Source organism: Oncorhynchus mykiss, chromosome 12 (genome assembly GCF_057628025.1).
Source record: "Oncorhynchus mykiss isolate SJ-2025 chromosome 12, ASM5762802v1, whole genome shotgun sequence".
In the NCBI taxonomy this organism is placed as follows: Eukaryota; Metazoa; Chordata; class Actinopteri; order Salmoniformes; family Salmonidae; genus Oncorhynchus; species Oncorhynchus mykiss.
This window is the reverse complement of record NC_143033.1, coordinates 76,873,350-76,893,628: the sequence shown is the minus strand read 5'-3', so window position 1 is coordinate 76,893,628 and position 20,279 is coordinate 76,873,350. Positions and strand designations below refer to the sequence as shown.

General features: G+C 48.4%; 2 protein-coding genes across 7 annotated transcripts in view; one reads left to right on the top strand and one right to left on the bottom strand.

Annotated features, from left to right (window-relative positions):
• Positions 1–15,965, top strand: part of LOC110538455 (inactive rhomboid protein 1) — a 50,669-nt gene extending 34,704 nt beyond the window's left edge. Inside the window, exons 4-19 of one of the 6 annotated variants that reach the window (XM_036938331.2) lie at positions 1,685–1,792; positions 7,152–7,371; positions 7,630–7,836; positions 8,849–8,974; positions 9,251–9,420; positions 9,664–9,915; positions 10,037–10,148; positions 10,413–10,487; positions 10,668–10,829; positions 10,956–11,056; positions 11,197–11,260; positions 11,362–11,456; positions 11,796–11,871; positions 12,394–12,494; positions 14,398–14,551; positions 14,801–15,965. In XM_036938331.2, coding sequence (XP_036794226.2) covers positions 1,685–1,792; positions 7,152–7,371; positions 7,630–7,836; positions 8,849–8,974; positions 9,251–9,420; positions 9,664–9,915; positions 10,037–10,148; positions 10,413–10,487; positions 10,668–10,829; positions 10,956–11,056; positions 11,197–11,260; positions 11,362–11,456; positions 11,796–11,871; positions 12,394–12,494; positions 14,398–14,551; positions 14,801–15,220 — 2,443 coding nt within the window. In that variant the 3' untranslated portion in view covers positions 15,221–15,965. Of the gene's footprint in view, positions 1–1,684; positions 1,793–7,151; positions 7,372–7,629; positions 7,837–7,934; positions 7,992–8,848; positions 8,975–9,194; positions 9,421–9,663; positions 9,916–10,036; positions 10,149–10,412; positions 10,488–10,667; positions 11,057–11,196; positions 11,261–11,361; positions 11,457–11,795; positions 11,872–12,393; positions 12,495–13,157; positions 13,519–14,397; positions 14,552–14,800 lie in introns of those variants that run through there. The other 5 variants (XM_036938332.2, XM_090193375.1, XM_090193376.1 and 2 more) reach the window with 5 other exon arrangements.
• A 160-nt stretch (positions 15,966–16,125) lies between these two features.
• Positions 16,126–19,181, bottom strand: LOC110538456 (serotonin N-acetyltransferase-like). Its single transcript, XM_021625288.3, has 3 exons — positions 18,586–19,181; positions 18,062–18,216; positions 16,126–17,887 (listed from the first exon to the last, which is right to left on the bottom strand). The coding sequence occupies exons 1-3, from the start codon at positions 18,749–18,751 to the stop codon at positions 17,582–17,584; spliced, it is 627 nt and encodes a 208-aa protein (XP_021480963.2). The 5' UTR covers positions 18,752–19,181; the 3' UTR covers positions 16,126–17,581.
• Positions 19,182–20,279: the final 1,098 nt, after the last annotated feature.

Sequence of the window (20,279 nt, the reverse complement as noted above, 5' to 3'; positions counted from 1 at the left end):
CCCCTGTCCTCCTCCTCCTCTCACCTTCCTACCTTCTCCACCCTCCCCCTTCCCTGTCCTCCTCCTCCTCTCACCTCCCTACCCCCCCCCCCCTGCCCTGTCCTCCTCCACCTCTCACCCTCCTCTCACCTTCCTACCTTCTCCCCCTGCCCTGTCCTCCTCTACCTCCCACCCTCTTCCTCTCACCTTCCTACCTTCTCCACTCTCCCCCTGCCCTGTCCTCCTCCTCCTCTCACCTTCCTACCTTCTCCCCCCCCCTGCCCTGTCCTCCTCCTCCTCTCACCTTCCTACCCTCTCCCCCTGTCCTCCTCCTCCTCTCACCTTCCTACCTTCTCCACCCTCCCCCTGCCCTGTCCTCCTCCTCCTCTCACCTCCCTACCCTCTCCCCCTGTCCTCCTCCTCCTCTCACCTTCCTACCTTCTCCACCCTCCCCCTGCCCTGTCCTCCTCCTCCTCTCACCTTCCTACCTTCTCCACCCTCCCCCTGCCCTGTCCTCCTCCTCCTCTCACCTCCCTACCTTCTCCCCCTGTCCTCCTCCTCCTCTCACCTCCCTACCCTCTCCCCCTGTCCTCCTCCTCCTCTCACCTTCCTACCTTCTCCACCCTCCCCCTGCCCTGTCCTCCTCCTCCTCTCACCTTCCTACCTTCTCCACCCTCCCCCTGCCCTGTCCTCCTCCTCCTCTCACCTCCCTACCTTCTCCCCCTGTCCTCCTCCTCCTCTCACCTCCCTACCCTCTCCCCCTGTCCTCCTCCTCCTCTCACCTTCCTACCTTCTCCACCCTCCCCCTGCCCTGTCCTCCTCCTCCTCTCACCTTCCTACCTTCTCCACCCTCCCCCTGCCCTGTCCTCCTCCTCCTCTCACCTCCCTACCCTCTCCCCCTGTCCTCCTCCTCCTCTCACCTCCCTACCTTCTCCCCCTGTCCTCCTCCTCCTCTCACCTCCCTACCCTCTCCCCCTGTCCTCCTCCTCCTCTCACCTTCCTACCCTCTCCCCCTGTCCTCCTCCTCCTCTCACCTCCCTACCCTCTCCCCCTGTCCTCCTCCTCCTCTCACCTCCCTACCCTCTCCCCCTGTCCTCCTCTCACCTCCCTACTTTCTCCCCCTGTCCTCCTCCTCCTCTCACCTTCCTACCCTCTCCCCCTGTCCTCCTCCTCCTCTCACCTTCCTACCCTCTCCCCCTGTCCTCCTCCTCCTCTCACCTTCCTACCCCCTCCCCCTGTCCTCCTCCTCCTCTCACCTCCCTACCCTCTCCCCCTGTCCTCCTCCTCCTCTCACCTCCCTACCCTCTCCCCCTGTCCTCCTCCTCCTCTCACCTCCCTACCTTCTCCCCCTGTCCTCCTCCTCCTCTCACCTTCCTACCCTCTCCCCCTGTCCTCCTCCTCCTCTCACCTTCCTACCCTCTCCCCCTGTCCTCCTCCTCCTCTCACCTTCCTACCCTCTCCCCCTGTCCTCCTCCTCCTCTCACCTCCCTACCCTCTCCCCCTGTCCTCCTCCTCCTCTCACCTCCCTACCCTCTCCCCCTGTCCTCCTCCTCCTCTCACCTCCCTACCTTCTCCCCCTGTCCTCCTCCTCCTCTCACCTCCCTACCCTCTCCCCCTGTCCTCCTCCTCCTCTCACCTCCCTACCCTCTCCCCCTGTCCTCCTCCTCCTCTCACCTCCCTACCCTCTCCCCCTGCCCGTCTCCAGCAGCAGAAGGGTGCACTTTGAGCGGATTAACACAGTGCCCGTTAAGGGTCAGCGGGCATCTCGCCGCGGCCCCAGGAAGCATCACTCTCTCTCCAGAACCCTGCTCAGGTACTGCAGGCCAGAGGTCAGAGGTCAGACTGGGCCTACAGTACACTGGCCAATGAGGACAGCACTTCCTGTCTGATTACAGTAACATACAGTATGCAACCATGGGGAGCCAGAACATCCTGTGATGGATAACATACTGACACAGGTTTAGCTGAGTGTTTACCCCACCAATGTTTGTGTCCTAGGTTATGTTGGTAATGGCTCAGATCTAGGGAGTACAAAGAGTATGAAGTTCAGAACAGAGATAATTATCAAGAGGGTGCAGGGTCTCCGTAAGATAGAAAACTGCATCTGGCATAAAAACACAGCTTGAATGAACTGAATGAACTGTCTTCCATTGCCTATAGCTATAAGCCTCTCTTCAGGGGTGCTGTTGTTTTCTCTTTGTGCTATGACTGGTTTTGTTATATGACTCACCTCATTGACACATCTGACTCACACTGAATTGGTCATAATAAAGGAGCCTAACACAGGGACCTGCCATTTTCCTGGAATACACAACAACCACCGCATTCCATTGTGGTCAGGCCAAAGACTAAGCAACAATAATGTCGCCTCAGACTTTATGAATCTCTGTGTGAGTTAGGGACCATAGAATACATGTCCACTGATTTGATGTTACAGTCATTAAAAGACCATACTTGCGTTTGACTGAGTCTTAAACTAACCTGAGTTGCTTTTTAAACTAAGCCACTCTGGTTAGTTTGTGTATAGCGGCAGGGTTGGGTTAGCTTGGCCTTCTGCAGCACCTGATTAGATTAGACTGGCAGAGGCAGAGAACAATGTATTGTCATCCTTATTGAATGTACAGATTATATGATTCAATAGAAAACAGCTCACAGAAAAAAAGAGGCAAAGGCTGAGAGGGGCAGAGAGAGAGAGAGGCCGAGAGAGAGAGAGGCAGAGAGAGAGAGAGCTTGCTATTGAGAAAGGCCGCCAAAGGCAGACCTGGATCTTAAGAGAAGACAGGCTATGTGCACACTGCCCACAAAATGAGGTGGAAACTGAGCTGCACTTCCTAACCTCCTGCCAAATGTATGACCATATTAGAGACACTTATTTCCCTCAGATTACACAGACCCACAAAGAATTTGAAAACAAATCTAATTTGATAAACATATGTTTCCCATGCCATTAAAAAGAGAGAGAGAGAGAGACCAAGGTAGAGCGAGGCAGAGGTAGAGCGAGGCAGAGGTAGAGCGAGGCAGAGGTAGAAGGCGAGAGAGGGGGGCAGAGGTAGAGGGCTAGAGAGGGGGGCAGAGGTAGAGAGCGAGAGACCCGGAGAGGTAGAGAGAGCGAGAGAGCCAGAGGGAGCGGGAGAGAGTCGCTCCAGATGTTCCATCAGGCAGAGGTCTATTTATAGCCTCAGAGGTCACGGATGGCAGACTGACAGACTCTGATGACACGCCACGACCTGGAGGACAGGGCAGCTGGTCTGGAATGCCAGAAATTCAATCATGTCACTAACAGACTGATAGAGATAGTACATCCATCCACAACCCAGGGGAACACAGGACACAGTATTTCAAATGATTTGTCCATATTACCCAGAATAATCCTTTACATGCAACAGGTACAGTAGGAGTTTAGTGGGCTATAATTACTGTTGTTAGGGAGTAGGGCTTGGAATTCCCAGGGACCTCATGATACAATAATATCATGATTCTCACGAGTATATATGTATTTCTATTTGATACTGTGATTTTATTGTGTTTCGATGTTCCAAACATATTGCTCACCATATGTCTTCTGTAGAGGGACAAGAGAGAGCCAGGAGAAAACCAGTTCAGTGGGTAGTAGTGGTGAGGGAAGAAATCGATAGTTCCATATCGTAATATTTTTTTTTGTCAATATATCGTATCAACTATCGCAATATTATTTTACACCAAAGTCCCAAGTATTTTTCCTTAAGAGCTTGTTCTCCATCTTCTTTTTAAATAGAGAGACTTTTTGTTTTCAGCACTTTTATCTCCATGACTGATCAAAACTCGTTTTCGCCTGGCTCCCTGTTGTCCCTCTGCAGAAGACATGTGGTGAGCAATATGTTTGGAACATCGAAACACGATCAAATCAACTCCATTGTAGGTTTGATTTTACTTAAATGGCCAAATCTCCCTTAAAAAAACATGACTTACATCGATTGTTAGCTTGTCAAAACAAATTAGTTGTTAGTAGTTAGTTGAGGTAATTTGTACATGTAGGTAGAGTTATTAAAGTGACTATGCATAGATGATAACAGAGAATAGCAGTGGTGTAAAAGAGGGGGAGGGGAGGGGGGGCATTTGATATATAGTCTGGGTGGCCATTTGATTAGATGTTCAGGAGTCTTATGGCTTGGGGGTAGAAGCTGTTTAGAAGCCTCTTGGACCTAGACTTGGCACTCCGGTACCGCTTGCCGTGCGGTATAAGAGAGAACAATCTATGACTAGGGTGGCTGGAGTCTTCGACAATAGGGCCTTCCTCTGACACCACCTGGTATAGAGGTCCTGGATGGCAGAGAGCTTGGCCCCAGTGATGTACTGGGCCGTACGCACTACCCTCTGTAGTGCCTTGCGGTCAGAGGCCGAGTAGTTGCCAAACCAGGAAGTAATGCAACCATGCTCTCAATGTTGCAGCTATAGAACCTTTTGAGGATCTGAGGATCTTTGACCCATGCCAAGTCTTTTCAGTCTCCTGAGGGGGAATAGGTTTTGTCGTGCCCGCTTCATGACTGTCCTGGTGTGCTTGGACCATGTTAGTTTGTTGGTGATGTGGACACCAAGGAACTTGAAGCTCTCAACCTGCTCCACATCAGCCCCGTCGATGAGAATGGAGGCATGCTCGGTCCTCTTTTTCCCGTAGTCCACAATCATCTCCTTTGTGTTGATCACGTTGAGGGAGAGGTTGTTGTCCTGGCACCACACGGCCAGGTCTCTGACCTCCTCCCTATAGGCTGTCTCGTCTTGGTCGGTGATCAGGCCTATCACTGTTGTGTCATCGGCAAACTTAATGATGGTTTTGGAGTCATGCCTGGCCGTGCAGTCATGAGTGAACAGGGAGTACAGGAGGGGACTGAGCACGCACCCCTGAGGGGCTCCTGTGTTGAGGATCAGCGTGGCGGATGTGTTGTTACCTACCCTTACCACCTGGGGGCGGCCCGTCAGGAAGTCCAGGATCCAGTTGCAGAGGGAGGTGTTTAGTCCCAGGGTCCTTAGCTTATTGATGAGCTTTGAGGGCACTATGGTGTTGAACGCTGGGCTGTAGTCAATGAATGGCATTCTCACACAGGTGCTCCTTTTGTCCAGGTGGGAAAGGGCAGTGTGGAGTGCAATAGCGATTGCATCATCTGTGGATCTGTTAGAGCGGTATGCAAATTGGAGTGGGTCTATGGTTTCTGGGATAATAGTGTTGATGTAAGCCATGACCAGCCTTTTCGAAGCACTTCATGGCTACAGATGTGAGTGCTACAGGTCGGTAGTCATTTAGGCAAGTTACCTTAGTGTTCTTGGGCACAGGGACTATGGTGGTCTGCTTAAAACATGTTGGTATTACAGACTCGGACAGGGAGAGGTTGAAAATATCAGTGAAGACACCAGTTGGTCAGTGCATGCTCGCAGTACACGTCCTGGTAATCCGTCTGGCCGTGTGAGTGTTGACCTGTGATAAGTTCTTACTCACATCGGCTTCGGAGTGCGTGATCACACAGTCTTCCGGAACAGCTGGTGCTCTCATATGCATGTTTCAGTGTTATTTGCCTCGAAGCGAGCATACAGGTAGTTTAGCTAGTCTGATAGGCTTGTGTCACTGGGCAGCTCTCGGCTGTGCATCCCTTAGTAGTCTGTAATGGTTTGCAAGCCCTGCCACATCCGATGAGTGTCAGGGCCGGTGTAGTACGATTCGATCTTAGTCCTGTATTGACACTTTGATGGTTCGTCGGAGGGCATAGCGGGATTTCTTATAAGCTTCCGGGTTAGAGTCCCACTCCTTGAAAACGGCAGCTTTAGCCTTTAGCTCAGTGTGGATGTTGCCTGTAATCCATGGCTTCTTGTTGGGGTATGTACGTACAGTCGCTGTGGGGACGACGTCATCGATGCACTTATTGATGAAGCCAATGACTGATGTTGTGTACTCCTCAATGCCATTGGAGGAATCCTGGAACATATTCCAGTCTGTGCTAGCAAAACAGTCCTGTAGCTTAGCATCTGCTTCATCTGACCACCTTTTTATTGATCGAGTCACTGGTGCTTCCTGTTTTAATTTTTGCATGTAAGCAGGAATCAAGAGGATAGAATTATGGTCAGATTTGCCAAATGGAGGACGAGGGAGAGCTTTGTATGCTTCTCTCTGTGTGGAGTAAAGGTGGTCCCGAGTTTTTTCCCCTCTGGTTGCACATTTAACATGCTGCATCCTGCATTAAAGTCCCCGGCTACAAGGAGCACCACCTCTAGGTGAGCGTATTCCCATTTGCTTATGGCGGAATGCAGCTCATTGAGTGCGGTCTTAGTGCCAGCATCAGTCTGTGGTGGTATGTAGACAGCTACGAAAACTACAGATGAAAACTCTCTAGGTAGATAGTGTGGTCTACAGCTTATCATGAGATTCTCTACCTCAGGCAAGCAAAACCTTGAGACTTCCTTAGATATTGTAAACCAGGTATTATTTACAAAAATACAGAAGTAGGGGTTTATTCGATCGCCTACGAATTATCAGAAGAATCTGGGTCTATTCCCGGGAGAGCAGTATATCATTCTCATTTCCAGCAGCAGAATACTTCCAGCATGCTTTGAGAGTGGAGAGTGTTCAGTCTTTACATTTATTCAAATGTTTATGACTTTATTACTGTGCTGTAATGCTGCAAAGGCAGACAAAGTAATACATATACACCAGACCCATGAGAGAGACGGTGTGTGTGGTGTGTGTGTGTGTGTGTGTGTGTGTGTGTGTGTGTGTGTGTGTGGGTGGGTGGGTGGGTGGGTGGGTGTGGGCATGTGTGTGGGTGTGTGTGTGTGTGGGCGTGTGTGCCTGGACTGGAACACGTCTGGGCTTCCCTCTCTCTGGTTGATGGCCTATTACTAGTGCAGTCAAGAACAATTAGTCATTTTTTTCCATTCTTGGGAAGTGTGGCGTTATCAGTTCATTGCATGTTTGCCCACCCAGTCTTCCAAATCGAGCTTTGAGGAGGGACATCTAATGACAGCTCTATATCTCTCAGGCTAATAACTGATGCACTCTGTGCTAGATAGCTGGAGTTAGCAGACTCCCTCTACAAGAGAAGTACTGTGGAACTAGGTGATCAGAGAGAGTTCTGTGGATAGGTTGGAGTTTGTGAGATGAGATGTGTGCTTCCCGCGGACTGAGTGGCTGGTGTTTGTGGTGTCAGGGGCACAGCGGACTGGTTCGGGGTCAGTAAGGACGGCGATGCCACCCAGAAATGGCAGAGGAAGAGTCTGCGCCATTGCAGCATGCGCTATGGCCGTCTGAAGCCCCAGGTGATCCGGGAGATGGACCTGTCCAGTCAGGACAACATCTCTCTGACCAGCACCGAGACGCCCCCGCCCCTCTACGTACCCTCCTCAGCACACGCCTTTGGCATGCAGAAGGTATGATACCTCTGTCATCTATATATTTGGGTCATTATGCCTATAGTACTTTTGTACCTCAGTGAGGGTTTCATTGTGGATCTTGATAACATATTTTAGGATGTATCAATGTTTATCTTTCATTTCCTGTGGTATCCACAGTAGTTTTTTTTCGATTAGAATCTTGGTTGATTATTCGAACATAATCCAGTTTCACAATATAAACTCAGTCCTAGATAGCCTGTTCTTAACCGCTCTGCCTGTGTCTGTCATCTTCAGATCGTGGACCCGTTGGCGAGGGGGCGTGCGTTCCGTATGGTGGAGGAGGTGGACGGTTACAGCGTGCCCCAGACCCCCGTCACCCCCGGCGCCGCCTCCCTCTGCTCCTTCACCTCCTCCCGCTCAGGCCTCAACCGGCTGCCGCGGCGACGCAAGAGGGAGTCTGTCGCCAAGATGAGCTTCAGGGCAGCAGCAGCTCTGGTTAAGGTGAGCTTGCTGTGTGACGAGACATTCTATTGAAGGAAGTGAATAATTATTTTAGAGACTGTCAGCTGCTAAAGCCCTCTACTGTACTGTACACACAGATCCAAACCATACCCACCCAGTACCACTATGACCAAACTCTTCCCTTAATCGATAAGGTACCCTCAGTGAAACAGCATGGCCTGATCAGTTGTGTGGAATCAGTCGGCCTCCGGCGTTCTAGAACAACACTGAGTTCCATCGGGGCGGATACATTTATTTTCAAAAGGAGACATTATCTCTGTGTTGTGTTGTGTCATTCAGTGTCGAGGGAGACCACTATGTGCTGTGTTGTGTTGTGTCATTCAGTGTTGAGGGAGACCACTATGTGCTGTGTTGTGTCATTCAGTGTTGAGGGAGACCACTATGTGCTGTGTTGTGTCATTCAGTGTTGAGGGAGACCACTATGTGCTGTGTTGTGTCATTCAGTGTTGAGGGAGACCACTATGTGCTGTGTTGTGTCATTCAGTGTTGAGGGAGACCACTATGTGCTGTGTTGTGTCATTCAGTGTTGAGGTAGACCACTATGTGCTGTGTTGTGTCATTCAGTGTTGAGGGAGACCACTATGTGCTGTGTTGTGTCATTCAGTGTTGAGGGAGACCACTATGTGCTGTGTTGTGTCATTCAGTGTTGAGGGAGACCACTATGTGCTGTGTTGCATGTTCAAGAGCAGCAGTGCTGTGCTTAGGACTACTGTTATGAAAGAGCTTACTGTTTTGGAAGTGCAAGAGTGATGTGGAGGAATGAACAAACATGGCTCCTCAAGCTCTGATATGCCTACTATGCATGTGTTATAATTATGAGGTACTGTCTCCAACAATTCTGACATGCAAAAAGACACTCAACTCAATGTTAGTGTGTGCGTGTGTGTGTGTGTGTGTTTGTGTGTCTGCACCGTTTGTTTGCTGTATGGCACTAGACAAAACACTACAGCCTGCTGTGCTAGGTGACAGCTTATAGTGTTGTGCGTTTCAGGGGCGCTCCCTGCGGGAAAACGCCACCCTGCGGCGGATGCAGAGACGCAGCTTCACCCCTGCCAGCTTCATGGAGGAGGACGTGGTGGACTTACCTGATGAGCTGGACACATCCTTCTTCGCCAGAGTAAGGACATGTCCTCATCTACTCTGTAGTTAGAAACTAATCTCAAGCCTCCATCTAAAAGGGAACATACAGCACCCCCTGGAGGTCTCTAACAGAGTTGCAGCCAGGGATAGAGTCTAAAGGCCTGTGATTGGCCGACCAGTTAGTGTGTGTTTTCATTACGGCCAGGAGTTTTTCCTAAACCATGTGTGAGCTGACCAGGAAAATCTCCTGTGCCTAGTTCCCACCCACTACTGTTCTCAGACCTGGCCTACCCCCTCCCAATCCCTCCCCCAGGACTGTCTGATGCAGGAAGAGTTGTCCACATACGCTGACGAGGTGTTTGAGTCTCCGTCGGAGGCGGCTATGATGGATGTGGTGCAGGAGGAGGGCAGTAAACTGGATGAGACGGAGCTGACCGGCAGCGCTCTGGACAAGAGTGAACTGGAGAGGAGCCATCTCATGCTGTGAGTCAGGCACACCCATCATGACAACAAGTCCACAGAAACATCTGAAATGACTACAGTATCTTTGGTTTCCTGTTGCCAATATCCAATACACTACCAGAGCATCTCAGTGAAACATTCAGTTGTGATGACACAGTGTTTGGTTTAAAGAGAACCTACACGCTCTCCAAGGGTGGTTCTGTGGTGGGTTCCTCTTTAAACTGACTTTACCCCTCCTCCTCTCTGTCTCCCCTCCCCTCCCAGGCCTCTGGAGCGAGGGTGGCGTAAGGCCAAAGAGGGAACCCCAGGACCGCCCAAGGTGCCCTTGCGGCAGGAGGTGGTGAGTGTGAACGGACAGCGACGGGGTCAGCGCATCGTTGTGCCCGTCAAGAAGCTGTTCGCTCGGGAGAAGAGGCCCTACGGGCTGGGCATGGTGGGGAAGCTCACCAACCGCACCTACCGCAAGCGCATCGACAGCTATGTGAAGAGGCAGATAGAGGACATGGATGACCATAGGTAATGGTCTCTAAGACCATGCTGAGGCTCAGCGTGTTTAATATATGAGACCATTGGTGTAGAGTAGAGCACTTCTGTTTAAAACCGTTGTTTTATAATATGGACATTGTGTTTCCATTAGGCCTTTCTTTACGTACTGGATCACTGTTGTCCACTTGCTGATCACCATCCTGGCTGTCTGCATCTATGGCATCGCCCCCGTGGGCTTCTCCCAGCACGAGACGGTTGATTCTGTGAGTACCACCTCACTTCCCTGGTCAAATCAAATCAGTTTATTTGTCGCATACACAGTTTAGCAGGCGTTATTGCGGGTGCAGTGAAATGCTTGTGTTTCTAGCTCCTAACCGTGCAGTAAATTATTAATCAAATAATCCAAAACTATATTCAAGAGTCCTCTGAACAAATCATTACAGCTTTGCAATGTCCTTACAGTCGTTATGACCTTCTATTCCATCCTTCCAGGATCAACTTGAAATATGAAATGTTTCCCTCCCCAGGTTCTAAGAAACAAAGGTGTATATGAAAATGTCAAGTTTGTACAACAAGAGAACTTCTGGGTCGGGCCCAGTTCAGTAAGCACATTCACATTGTTCCCCTTTTGTTCATTCCAACATTCTGTTCCATGACCAGATATGTCCTATCCTTTCCGTTTGGAAGGTACTTATTTGAGCGCTTTAACTAGGCCTGATAAAGGGATGGTGTTCTATGTGTCTATTCCTGACTGTCTGCATGCCATCTGTCTCCCTCGTTAGGAGGCTCTGATCCACCTGGGGGCCAAGTACTCTCCCTGCATGCGTCAGGACCAGCAGGTGCACGACCTGATCCGGGACAAGCGAGACATAGAGAGAGACTCTGCCTGCTGTGTGCGCAACGACCGCTCCGGCTGTCTACAGACCTCAGAGGAGGAGTGTTCGGTGAGTCGTGAATCCCTCTCCGTCCCTCTCACTCACTCTCTCCACCTCACTCTTTTGTACTCTACCTCCACGAGAGATCTATTCAGGGGTCAATATTTTTACCTTTCCATCTTTGTTTTGTCTCAGAGTACTCTGGCCGTGTGGGTGAAGTGGCCGGGGCCTCCCAGCACCCCTCAGCTGGAGGGCAGAGACAGGCAGTACGGCTCAGTGTGCCATCAGGACCCCCGGTGAGAGAACCACTCTGACATTCAGCAGTACGCCGTCACACCCCTCATGCTACTGTAGTTACACTGTGTGTTTATTGGGACCACTGACTGAACTGTGTATCCATACTAATATTTCATTCATATTTTTCACCCCACAACAGGATTTGTCTAGAGCCAGCTTCGGTGGCACCGCATGAATGGCCTGATGACATCACCAAGTGGCCAGTGAGTATTGTGGAACCCCATTGGTCATGATGAGAGGGTGAGAGGTCAGAGGACCTGTCAATCAGTCAGTGTCTCACTGTTTCCTCTGGCTGTGTTTTTAGGTTTGCACCAGGTACAACACAGGGAACCACACCAACCTGCCTCACATAGACTGCACCATCACAGGCCGGCCCTGCTGCATCGGCACAAAAGGGAGGTGAGGAGAGCCTACATACAAAACCAAACATGCAAACATTCACGCCAGACACAACACACACATTCAGAGTCTATTTACTATTGATGTTGATGTTGATTTGCCTGTGTCTGTGGTACATGTAGTTGGTAGATGGATGTTTAAACAAGGCTGCATCTCAATAATCTACATGGACTTCCTCTCCCCTCTTGCCTTCATTTTCACTGATCTGGTAAAGCAGCAATATGTAAGCAGTGTAGTGGTCACCATGTGTCATGTTCATGACCTATCAGTGCACATGAAGGGGAGGAGTCAAAGGAGTGTGTGGTCACGAGGTCATGCTGTGGTTCTCCCGTTCCTCAGGTGTGAGATCACGTCCAGGGAGTATTGTGACTTCATGAAGGGCTACTTCCACGAGGAGGCTACTCTCTGCTCCCAAGTAAGTAAGCATCTCTCTACTCAATGAATATCTGACTATTACGTTGCGTTAGGATATTGCCAAGTCCTCTTCAGTGGCTAGCTAGTATGATGGATACGATAGCCCCAGTCCTACAAAGACTAGGATAACGAGACAGATCTAAGCTGTGAGAGTGGCTAGTGTTTAATCACCATACAGGGTGCCACACAATACCCTACTGAGTAGGCAAACTGTCCTCACTGTAATCCCCTCTGCTCTGAGCTACAGAATATCCAGGCCACAAGTAAATATATTCACGCATGAGGTTCTTCATTATCAATATGATGTATTCCTATGTGTCAAATAAAAATGCATCCTCTACTACTAGTACTTGCAGTGACATCCTTATCTTAGAATAGCTTGGCAGTAAAAAAAAAAGTGATCGTAAATTCAGTGGGCATCAGTTATGCTATTGTGTGTGTGGTTTCACGTGTGCGTGTGTGCCAAGAGAGACAAAGAGTGAGATGGTGTCCTGTAGGTGATGTATTCTACCTCCTCCCCCAGGTTCACTGCATGGATGATGTGTGTGGCCTGCTGCCTTTCCTCAACCCAGAGATCCCAGACCAGTTCTACAGACTGTGGCTCTCTCTCTTCCTGCACGCTGGGTAAGTGGCTGCCTGCCTCCGCCATTTCATAACAAATCCTCTGTCCATCTTAGCAGCATTTAATACATTCGACCGGTACTGTACTGTTAGACATCCCTGGAGCAGCTGTATTACAATGAGACAGAAGGGTGGCCTACGATTCCTTCCATTGAGTGACCAATTATGTGTCCTCTCACTGGTTCATTATGTTTCATGTACACGTTCTCCAATAGCTCCTTCTTCAAGCCACTCATTTTTGTCTTTGACTTCTTCAGTCAGAATGTCAGTGGTTCCACAGCGCAGGTGTCATGAGCCTATTAGTAGCAGGAGCTGAGTGTGTACACTAACGTACCACTGAGGAAGAGGAGGGAGCAGAGTAGCAGTCCTCTTTCATCTCTCTGCTGCCTCTTATCCGTCTCTCCTCTCCTCCCCGGGGTAATTAAAGGAAGTGTCCCCTCTGCAGGCAGCAGCCCTCATTAGGCTTGAGGAGATAGACAGACAGCAGAGACATATTGATGCTGGATAAACTAGAGATCCCTGGTTGGCTGGCTGGGGAGGTGTCTTCTCACAGCAGCCGGATTAGCTGGATCCCTTCATCACATGCAGAGGACATACTCTTACATTCACACGCATACACGCTGTAGGATCCATCATGGTGTAACGTGTCTTTCAGTCCTCCTGTAGGATCCTTCACTGCATGGTGTAACGTGTCTTTCAGTCCTCCTGTAGGATCCTTCACTGCATGGTGTAGCGTGTCTTTCTGTCTCCCTGTAGGATCCTTCACTGCATGGGGTAACGTGTCTTTCAGTCCTCCTGTAGGATCCTTCACTGCATGGGGTAACGTGTCGTTCTGTCCCCCTGTAGGATCCTTCATGGGGTAACGTGTCGTTCTGTCCCCCTGTACGATACTTCACATCATGGGGTAACGTGTCATTCAGTCCTCCTGTAGGATCCTTCACTGCATGGTGTAGCGTGTCTTTCTGTCCCCCTGTAGGATCCTTCACATCATGGTGTAACGTGTCTTTCTGTCCCCCTGAAGGATCCTTCACATCATGGTGTAACGTGTCTTTCTGTCCCCCTGTAGGATCCTTCACTGCGTGGTGTCCCCCTGTAGGATCCTTCACATCATGGTGTAACGTGTCTTTCTGTCCCCCTGTAGGATCCTTCACATCATGGTGTAACGTGTCTTTCTGTCCCCCTGTAGGATCCTTCACATCATGGTGTAACGTGTCTTTCTGTCCCCCTGTACGATACTTCACATCATGGTGTAACGTGTCTTTCTGTCCCCCTGTAGGATCCTTCACTGCGTGGTGTCCCCCTGTAGGATCCTTCACATCATGGTGTAACGTGTCTTTCTGTCCCCCTGTAGGATCCTTCACATCATGGTGTAACGTGTCTTTCTGTCCCCCTGTAGGATCCTTCACTGCGTGGTGTCCCCCTGTAGGATCCTTCACATCATGGTGTAACGTGTCTTTCTGTCCCCCTGTACGATACTTCACATCATGGTGTAACGTGTCTTTCTGTCCCCCTGTAGGATCCTTCACTGCGTGGTGTCCCCCTGTAGGATCCTTCACATCATGGTGTAACGTGTCTTTCTGTCCCCCTGTACGATACTTCACATCATGGTGTAGCGTGTCTTTCTGTCCCCCTGTAGGATCCTTCACATCATGGTGTAACGTGTCTTTCTGTCCCCCTGTACGATCCTTCACATCATGGTGTAACGTGTCGTTCTGTCCCCCTGTACGATACTTCACATCATGGTGTAACGTGTCTTTCTGTCCCCCTGTAGGATCCTTCACATCATGGTGTAACGTGTCTTTCTGTCCCCCTGTAGGATCCTTCACATCATGGTGTAACGTGTCTTTCTGTCCCCCTGTACGATACTTCACATCATGGTGTAACGTGTCTTTCTGTCCCCCTGTAGGATCCTTCACTGCATGGTGTCAGTGTGCTTCCAGATGACCATCCTTAGAGACCTGGAGAAGCTGGCAGGCTGGCTAAGGATCTCCATCATATACATCCTGTCTGGCATCACCGGAAACCTAGCCAGCGCCATCTTCCTGCCCTACAGAGCAGAGGTCTCAATAAACCCATAACACACACTAACACGCACACCTCAATATGTAGGGTTCAATTTGGACAGCTCAGAACACATGACTGGTAATAGTGTCAGATGAGACAGACAATATGTATGGTTCAGACTGGGGGTGATTTTTCATTGTTTTGTGCAGCTCATAGAATGTGTCTAATAGAATGTGTCCACTCTAGGTGCTGAGTATTTCTATGTTGACCTGAGTGGTCCCTCTCTCTCCCCCTCCCTCCGTCAGGTGGGTCCGGCAGGCTCCCAGTTTGGCATCCTGGCCTGCCTGTTTGTGGAGCTGTTCCAGAGCTGGCAGATCCTGGCCCAGCCGTGGCGGGCCTTCATCAAGCTGCTGTGTGTGGTGCTCTTCCTCTTCGCCTTCGGCCTGCTGCCCTGGATCGACAACTTTGCCCACATCTTTGGCTTCATCTCTGGCTTCTTCTTGTCCTTCGCCTTCCTGCCCTACATCAGCTTCGGACGCATGGACATGTACCGCAAGCGGCTGCAGATCATCGTCTTCCTGGTGGTGTTCTTGGGGCTGTTCGCCGGCCTCGTGGTGCTTTTCTATGTCTACCCCATCAAGTGTGACTGGTGTGAACTGCTCACCTGCATCCCCTTCACAGACAAGTTCTGTGAGAAGTACGACCTCAACGCCCACCTCCACTGAGGAGACGGAAGGTAGCGCCGGAGGAGGGACGTCAGGTCAAGAGGAATCGATTGGCAGGTGTTATCAACCAATCCTTGTCTCTGTTCTGCCCTATAGTGTGGCTAAAGAGGAGGGGAGGGTCCTGTGTGGAGCTCCCTCTCCTCTGGCTCTGTGAACTGAACTTTGATGACAATATGCTTGTGTTTTTTACTCGGTCTGTCTGTATGAATAAGTAGGAATGCCACTGCACTCGTCATGAGACATTAATCACATTCTTTTCACCCCCCCACACACACCATTTTCTCTCCTCCACTGACCAATGAGAGAAGGGTATGGTCTAACCCCTTATCTAAGCCCCTCCCACATTTCTCTCTCTCTTCATGTATAAGGCAGGGTTTGGAGGAGTCATCACTGGTACAATAGACAGAAGGAAATATTTCTGTATTTTTTCAATTTGTTCTTTTTAAAATGTTATTTTCATGTTTTTAACACTCACAATCCAGGAGTAGGTTTTGTAATTATTCAGGCAACCTCTCAAAACAACCAGGGACAAACAAATCAGACATTAATACCTTTGGTGCCTTGCTGATAAATGTACCAACTACTGCCATATTTTTGTTACAATACGTTGAGCACTCGAATGCTATCCTTTTATTTGTTTGTTGCTTCTTAAGAAGTAATGATTGATTGAAACAAGGTAGTGTTTTAGCTACCTATCTACTCATATGTAACTGAATAGAACAAGTAAAAAAAACTTGAAAAGAAATCCGTCAGTGAAGTCTGTTTGATTTTCTGTGGTGACTGATGCTGCCGTTTAATTTCAGACATGAACATTAGTTACCGTTCGCTAACAATCAGCTTTGTTGAAGGCACCACTGTTTTCGTGATGTATGTCAATGTTAAAGGGAGCATGAGGAGCTATGAAATCAGTGGCATTGTTTCCCTTTATTGCCTTAGTTCATCATAGTGTTAATACGAAAAGATAAGCAACAGCCTAAGATTTCAACACACCAGAGGACTAATACAAAAATAAAATGGTATTTACATCACACTCAGAGAACTCAAAAATAGTCAATAATAGTAGTATCTCAGTAACAGTATCTCAATAACAATAGTAGTATTAGTATCTCAATAACCATAGTAGTATTAGTAATAATAAACACCTCAAACAAGAATGGTACTACAAAGTACGATTTGTGGCAAGGAATATTTCATTTAAATGCTCTCAAAATTAAGCATAATAAAAATGAAGAATGTTGGGACTGAAAAATTTGAACTTTGTTAATTCAATGACGTATACACAAAATATGCTGAAACTCGACATTGCATCTCAAACATATTCTGATTCTGTCTTCTATCGCTAACAGATATTTTTTTGCTTTCTGTTGCTGTTTTCTAAGAAAACCCATCCTTGTCCCCTTCATGCGGTGGTGCATGTCCCCTCTCTATGTTGCAGGGAGTCGGGATGCTGTCTGTGAGGCACTGAAAGATGGTGTCTCGGAGCCTGCTGGTGCTGCAGCTGAGATTGATGGGGCAGTGCCTACTCTCATGGAGCACCTGTGGTTGCAACCTGATCTCAGAGCATTTCATATTATTCTGTATGTAAATCTGGGACAATCCATTTAGTATGATATGTTACGTTTGGTATGGTATGTGTTGATTGGTAGACGCCCATCACCCATTTCATATATGATATGTTACAAATTACAATTCGTATTAAATGTTCAGATTTTACAAAGCATACAATATATTGGGATTTTACAAAACGTATGATATGTTGCAAATTCTTGCTAGGTGCCTAACGTTAGCAAGCTCGCTAACATTCGCTAGGCTAAGGGTTAGGGTTAAGTTTATGAGTTAGTTTAAAGGGTTAAGGTTAGGGTTAGGTTTAGGGGAAGATTAGCTAAAAGGGTAAAGGTTGAAGTTATGTGAAAGGTTAGCTAAACATGAAAGGTCAGCTAAAAGGGTTAAGGTTAGGCTTAGGGGAAGTTTTGGATAACATGCTAAGTAGTTGCAACGTAGCTAAAAAGTAGTAAGTAGTGAAAAGTTGTAAAGTTGTCCGTGATGAGATTTGAACTCGCAACCTTTGCTAGATGTTTGTGTTATACGCCCACTCATCCTGACCAACCACCCTCCTTAAGTAACCATCTGTCTTATGTAACCATACCAAATGTAACCTATCATACTAAATGGAGTGTCTCGAATTTACATACAGAATATTATGAAATGCTCTGAGACCAGGTTGGTGCGTGGATCTGTCTGTCTGCTGTAGTGTGGTCTGGACGGTCAACTGTGATGACCAGAGTCTATGTTTACATGGTGGATGAGTTCCAGTGCTAGAGTTGATGTGATTATGAGTGGGGTGGTGACGGCCGGCAGTGACTAGCAGCCGCTGTTCCGCCGTGCGTAGGCCGCTCCGCCGATATGGTACTCCATCTCCTGGAAGGTGAGGTTGGGCACGGTGATGGCAGAAGGCCCCTTCTCCTTGAAGCCTGCCTTCTGGTAGAAGGGAACCAGGAACTCCTCACAGGCCAGCAGGGCCCTCCGGAGGCCTGGCACACATCGCAGGTACTGCAGGTAGCGCCACAGCAGGATGGAACCTTTACCCTGCTGGCGAGCGTGGCGGTGCACAGACAGCACATGGATGTGCACTGCCGAGGTTTCTGGGATATGCTGGGTCATGGCCTCCTGGGGTAGGGAAAGGTAAAGGTATGATGACCCGGTATGATCAGAATAAAAAAAACATGTATTTTATTGATGGTTACCTTTTAGATTATGAAAAACAAATATCTGTTTTTTGGGGGCAAAACAATTCCAAATATACAATGGAGGTACTACTGTAAATTGTGGTGTCTGTCTCACCTGCTCCAGTCTCTCTTTGCCCCAGCCTGAGCCAATGATGAACGCCACCAGCTGGCCCTCTTCAAACCAGCCCAGGGAGAGCTCCGGACACTGACTTAGGAAGTTCAGCACCTCGTCAAGAGTGAGTGGACACTCACCAGACACAGAGACGAATGCTGGTGGGAGGAAAGACAAGACACACGGTCAGTCAGTCAGTCAGTGAGCAGATGAAGCATCTTGGAAGATTAGCAAACAAACCAGGGATTACAGGCTGCTTGTTCTCTTATCACAGTTTATTGATGTTATTCACAATCAATTTTTTGGGACAAAAATCTGTGATGAACACACATTTGGTGGTTATGGCATTGTTTAGTTTCCTGAGCTATTTATATTGTGGAGACTGACAGCTATTGTCATTATGTGTTAGAGATGATAAAATAAATGTGCATTTTGTTGAACATAAAACCCAAAAGTATCTCTAATCCAACAAATCCTATACAATCAACATTTTCTGAGTAACCAGTAGAATCTGGAGACACTCTTACCTTCTCTCTCGATCTCGAACACGCTGATGGCGTCCTGTGGGGTCAGGTTCCTGAACTCGCTGGCGGGGAGCGTGTGGCGTCTCTGGGTTTGTGGAATGACCCCACCAACCGGGGTCCTGGTGTAGAAGGGCTTGAGGAACGGGGAGCGGCTGACCTGATGTGTCATGATGGTCAGTTACTGGGCTGGTGAATAATAACGAGGAAACAGTCTCTGTACTGTCTTTACAAGTATAGCAGCTCTCTTTCCAGTCTTCGGTTGTAGAGACTGCTGTAGATATTTTCTTGGTTAGATGTTGGTTTCCTCTTGACCGTTTTTTTGTTCCAGAGTGGTTTGATGATGATAATAGTCTTTGAATGCAACACTAAATACACATCGGAGGTTATCTTGCTCTGTGCTTTCTATCTGCCAGTCTCGCTCTGTCAACTGACTAGTCTTTCTCCTCACCAGTAGAATGGTACCTGTCCTTTTGTCTCAACACCTCCACTGCAAGCTCCCTGATCTCCTTCTCTTGCTATCTCTCTCTTTCATTATCCCCCTCTTTCATGCACTCTCTCTCTTATTGGCCCATCCCCTGATCTGTCAAAGTGGTCGTTCCAAAGAGGGGATCACTGTCTGGGCACGTGAGGTGGAAAATTCACCAAATCTGGTGACACGCATGTTTATGCAGCGCAGTGTCTGGGTTAAAGGAAACCATTGAACTCTGTGATATACATTATGTTAGGGATTGATTCATTCATTCTCCTCAGTCTTCATTTTGTTCAGGGTTTTCTCAAAACGCAATTGAAGGTCAGTTTTTAATCTATTCTCCCTTTCACTGTACTGTTATCAAATCAATCCATAGAGAAATCCACCAAGTTCACACTTCAATGCACCATACTGTATGTAAGGGCTACTTATATCACCATTATATGATATAGTAAAACATGATTAGTGAAACGTCTGTGTAGGCTTTAAAGAGTTTTGAAGCCTCCATTAAGCTTTAGAAGTTAAAGCTCAAAGTGTGAACAAGATCACCAATGTTTTTTTCTCTCACATCGATGATGTCATTTTGGCACGCTAACGTCAGCGCCCACGTCGTCCTTTCTGGGCGGCTCTCATGTGCCGGCCTCGTGCTACAATATTCCCACGTTTGTATGTCGTGGATCTGGTCCAGGGTATGTGCATGTAGCAAACGTAGCCGATATACTGTAGCTCACATTGCGTTGACACGTGGGGCCCTTGGGGGAGTGTTTTGGAGACACCCCCAAGGGCCCCATGGAAAGAGATGTAGCGTGGCTTCTGGCTTACTGGCATGATAGGCATGTGTGTGCAGTTCCAAGGACATGCGGGCTTTCACTGTAACAAACCCAGAGAGAAAGAGAGAGGGAGATTTGGGTGGATTGCTGTAAGGCTGATTTCATGGCTTAGAGGTTTAGCTCAGCTGCTAATTAATGAGAATGAAAGCAGCCTGTTTGCTGGGCTGCCTGGAGGAGAGTAAACCTGTTTATATCTACTGGGCCTGGAGGAACCGGGTAGGATGAGTAGGTTACAGAACGACTACTCTTGATGTCACCAGACAGATGAACAGATCTGTAGTCAAATAAAGTAGTATGATCATATATGATGATGTCATTTATGTAGCACTATGCTAGTTATTTATGGTGATCATTTATGTAGCGCTATGCTAGTTATTTATGGTGATCATTTATGTAGC

Excerpts from the sequence above, each read along its gene's own strand:
- LOC110538456 (XM_021625288.3), bottom strand. The coding sequence starts at position 18,751 with ATGACACATCAGGTCAGCCGCTCCCCGTTCCTCAAGCCCTTCTACACC. Across the intron at positions 18,217-18,585 it reads GTTCGAGATCGAGAGAGAAG|CATTCGTCTCTGTGTCTGGT; the intron begins GTAAGAGTGTCT and ends TCCTCCCACCAG. Across the intron at positions 17,888-18,061 it reads GCAAAGAGAGACTGGAGCAG|GAGGCCATGACCCAGCATAT; the intron begins GTGAGACAGACA and ends TCCCTACCCCAG.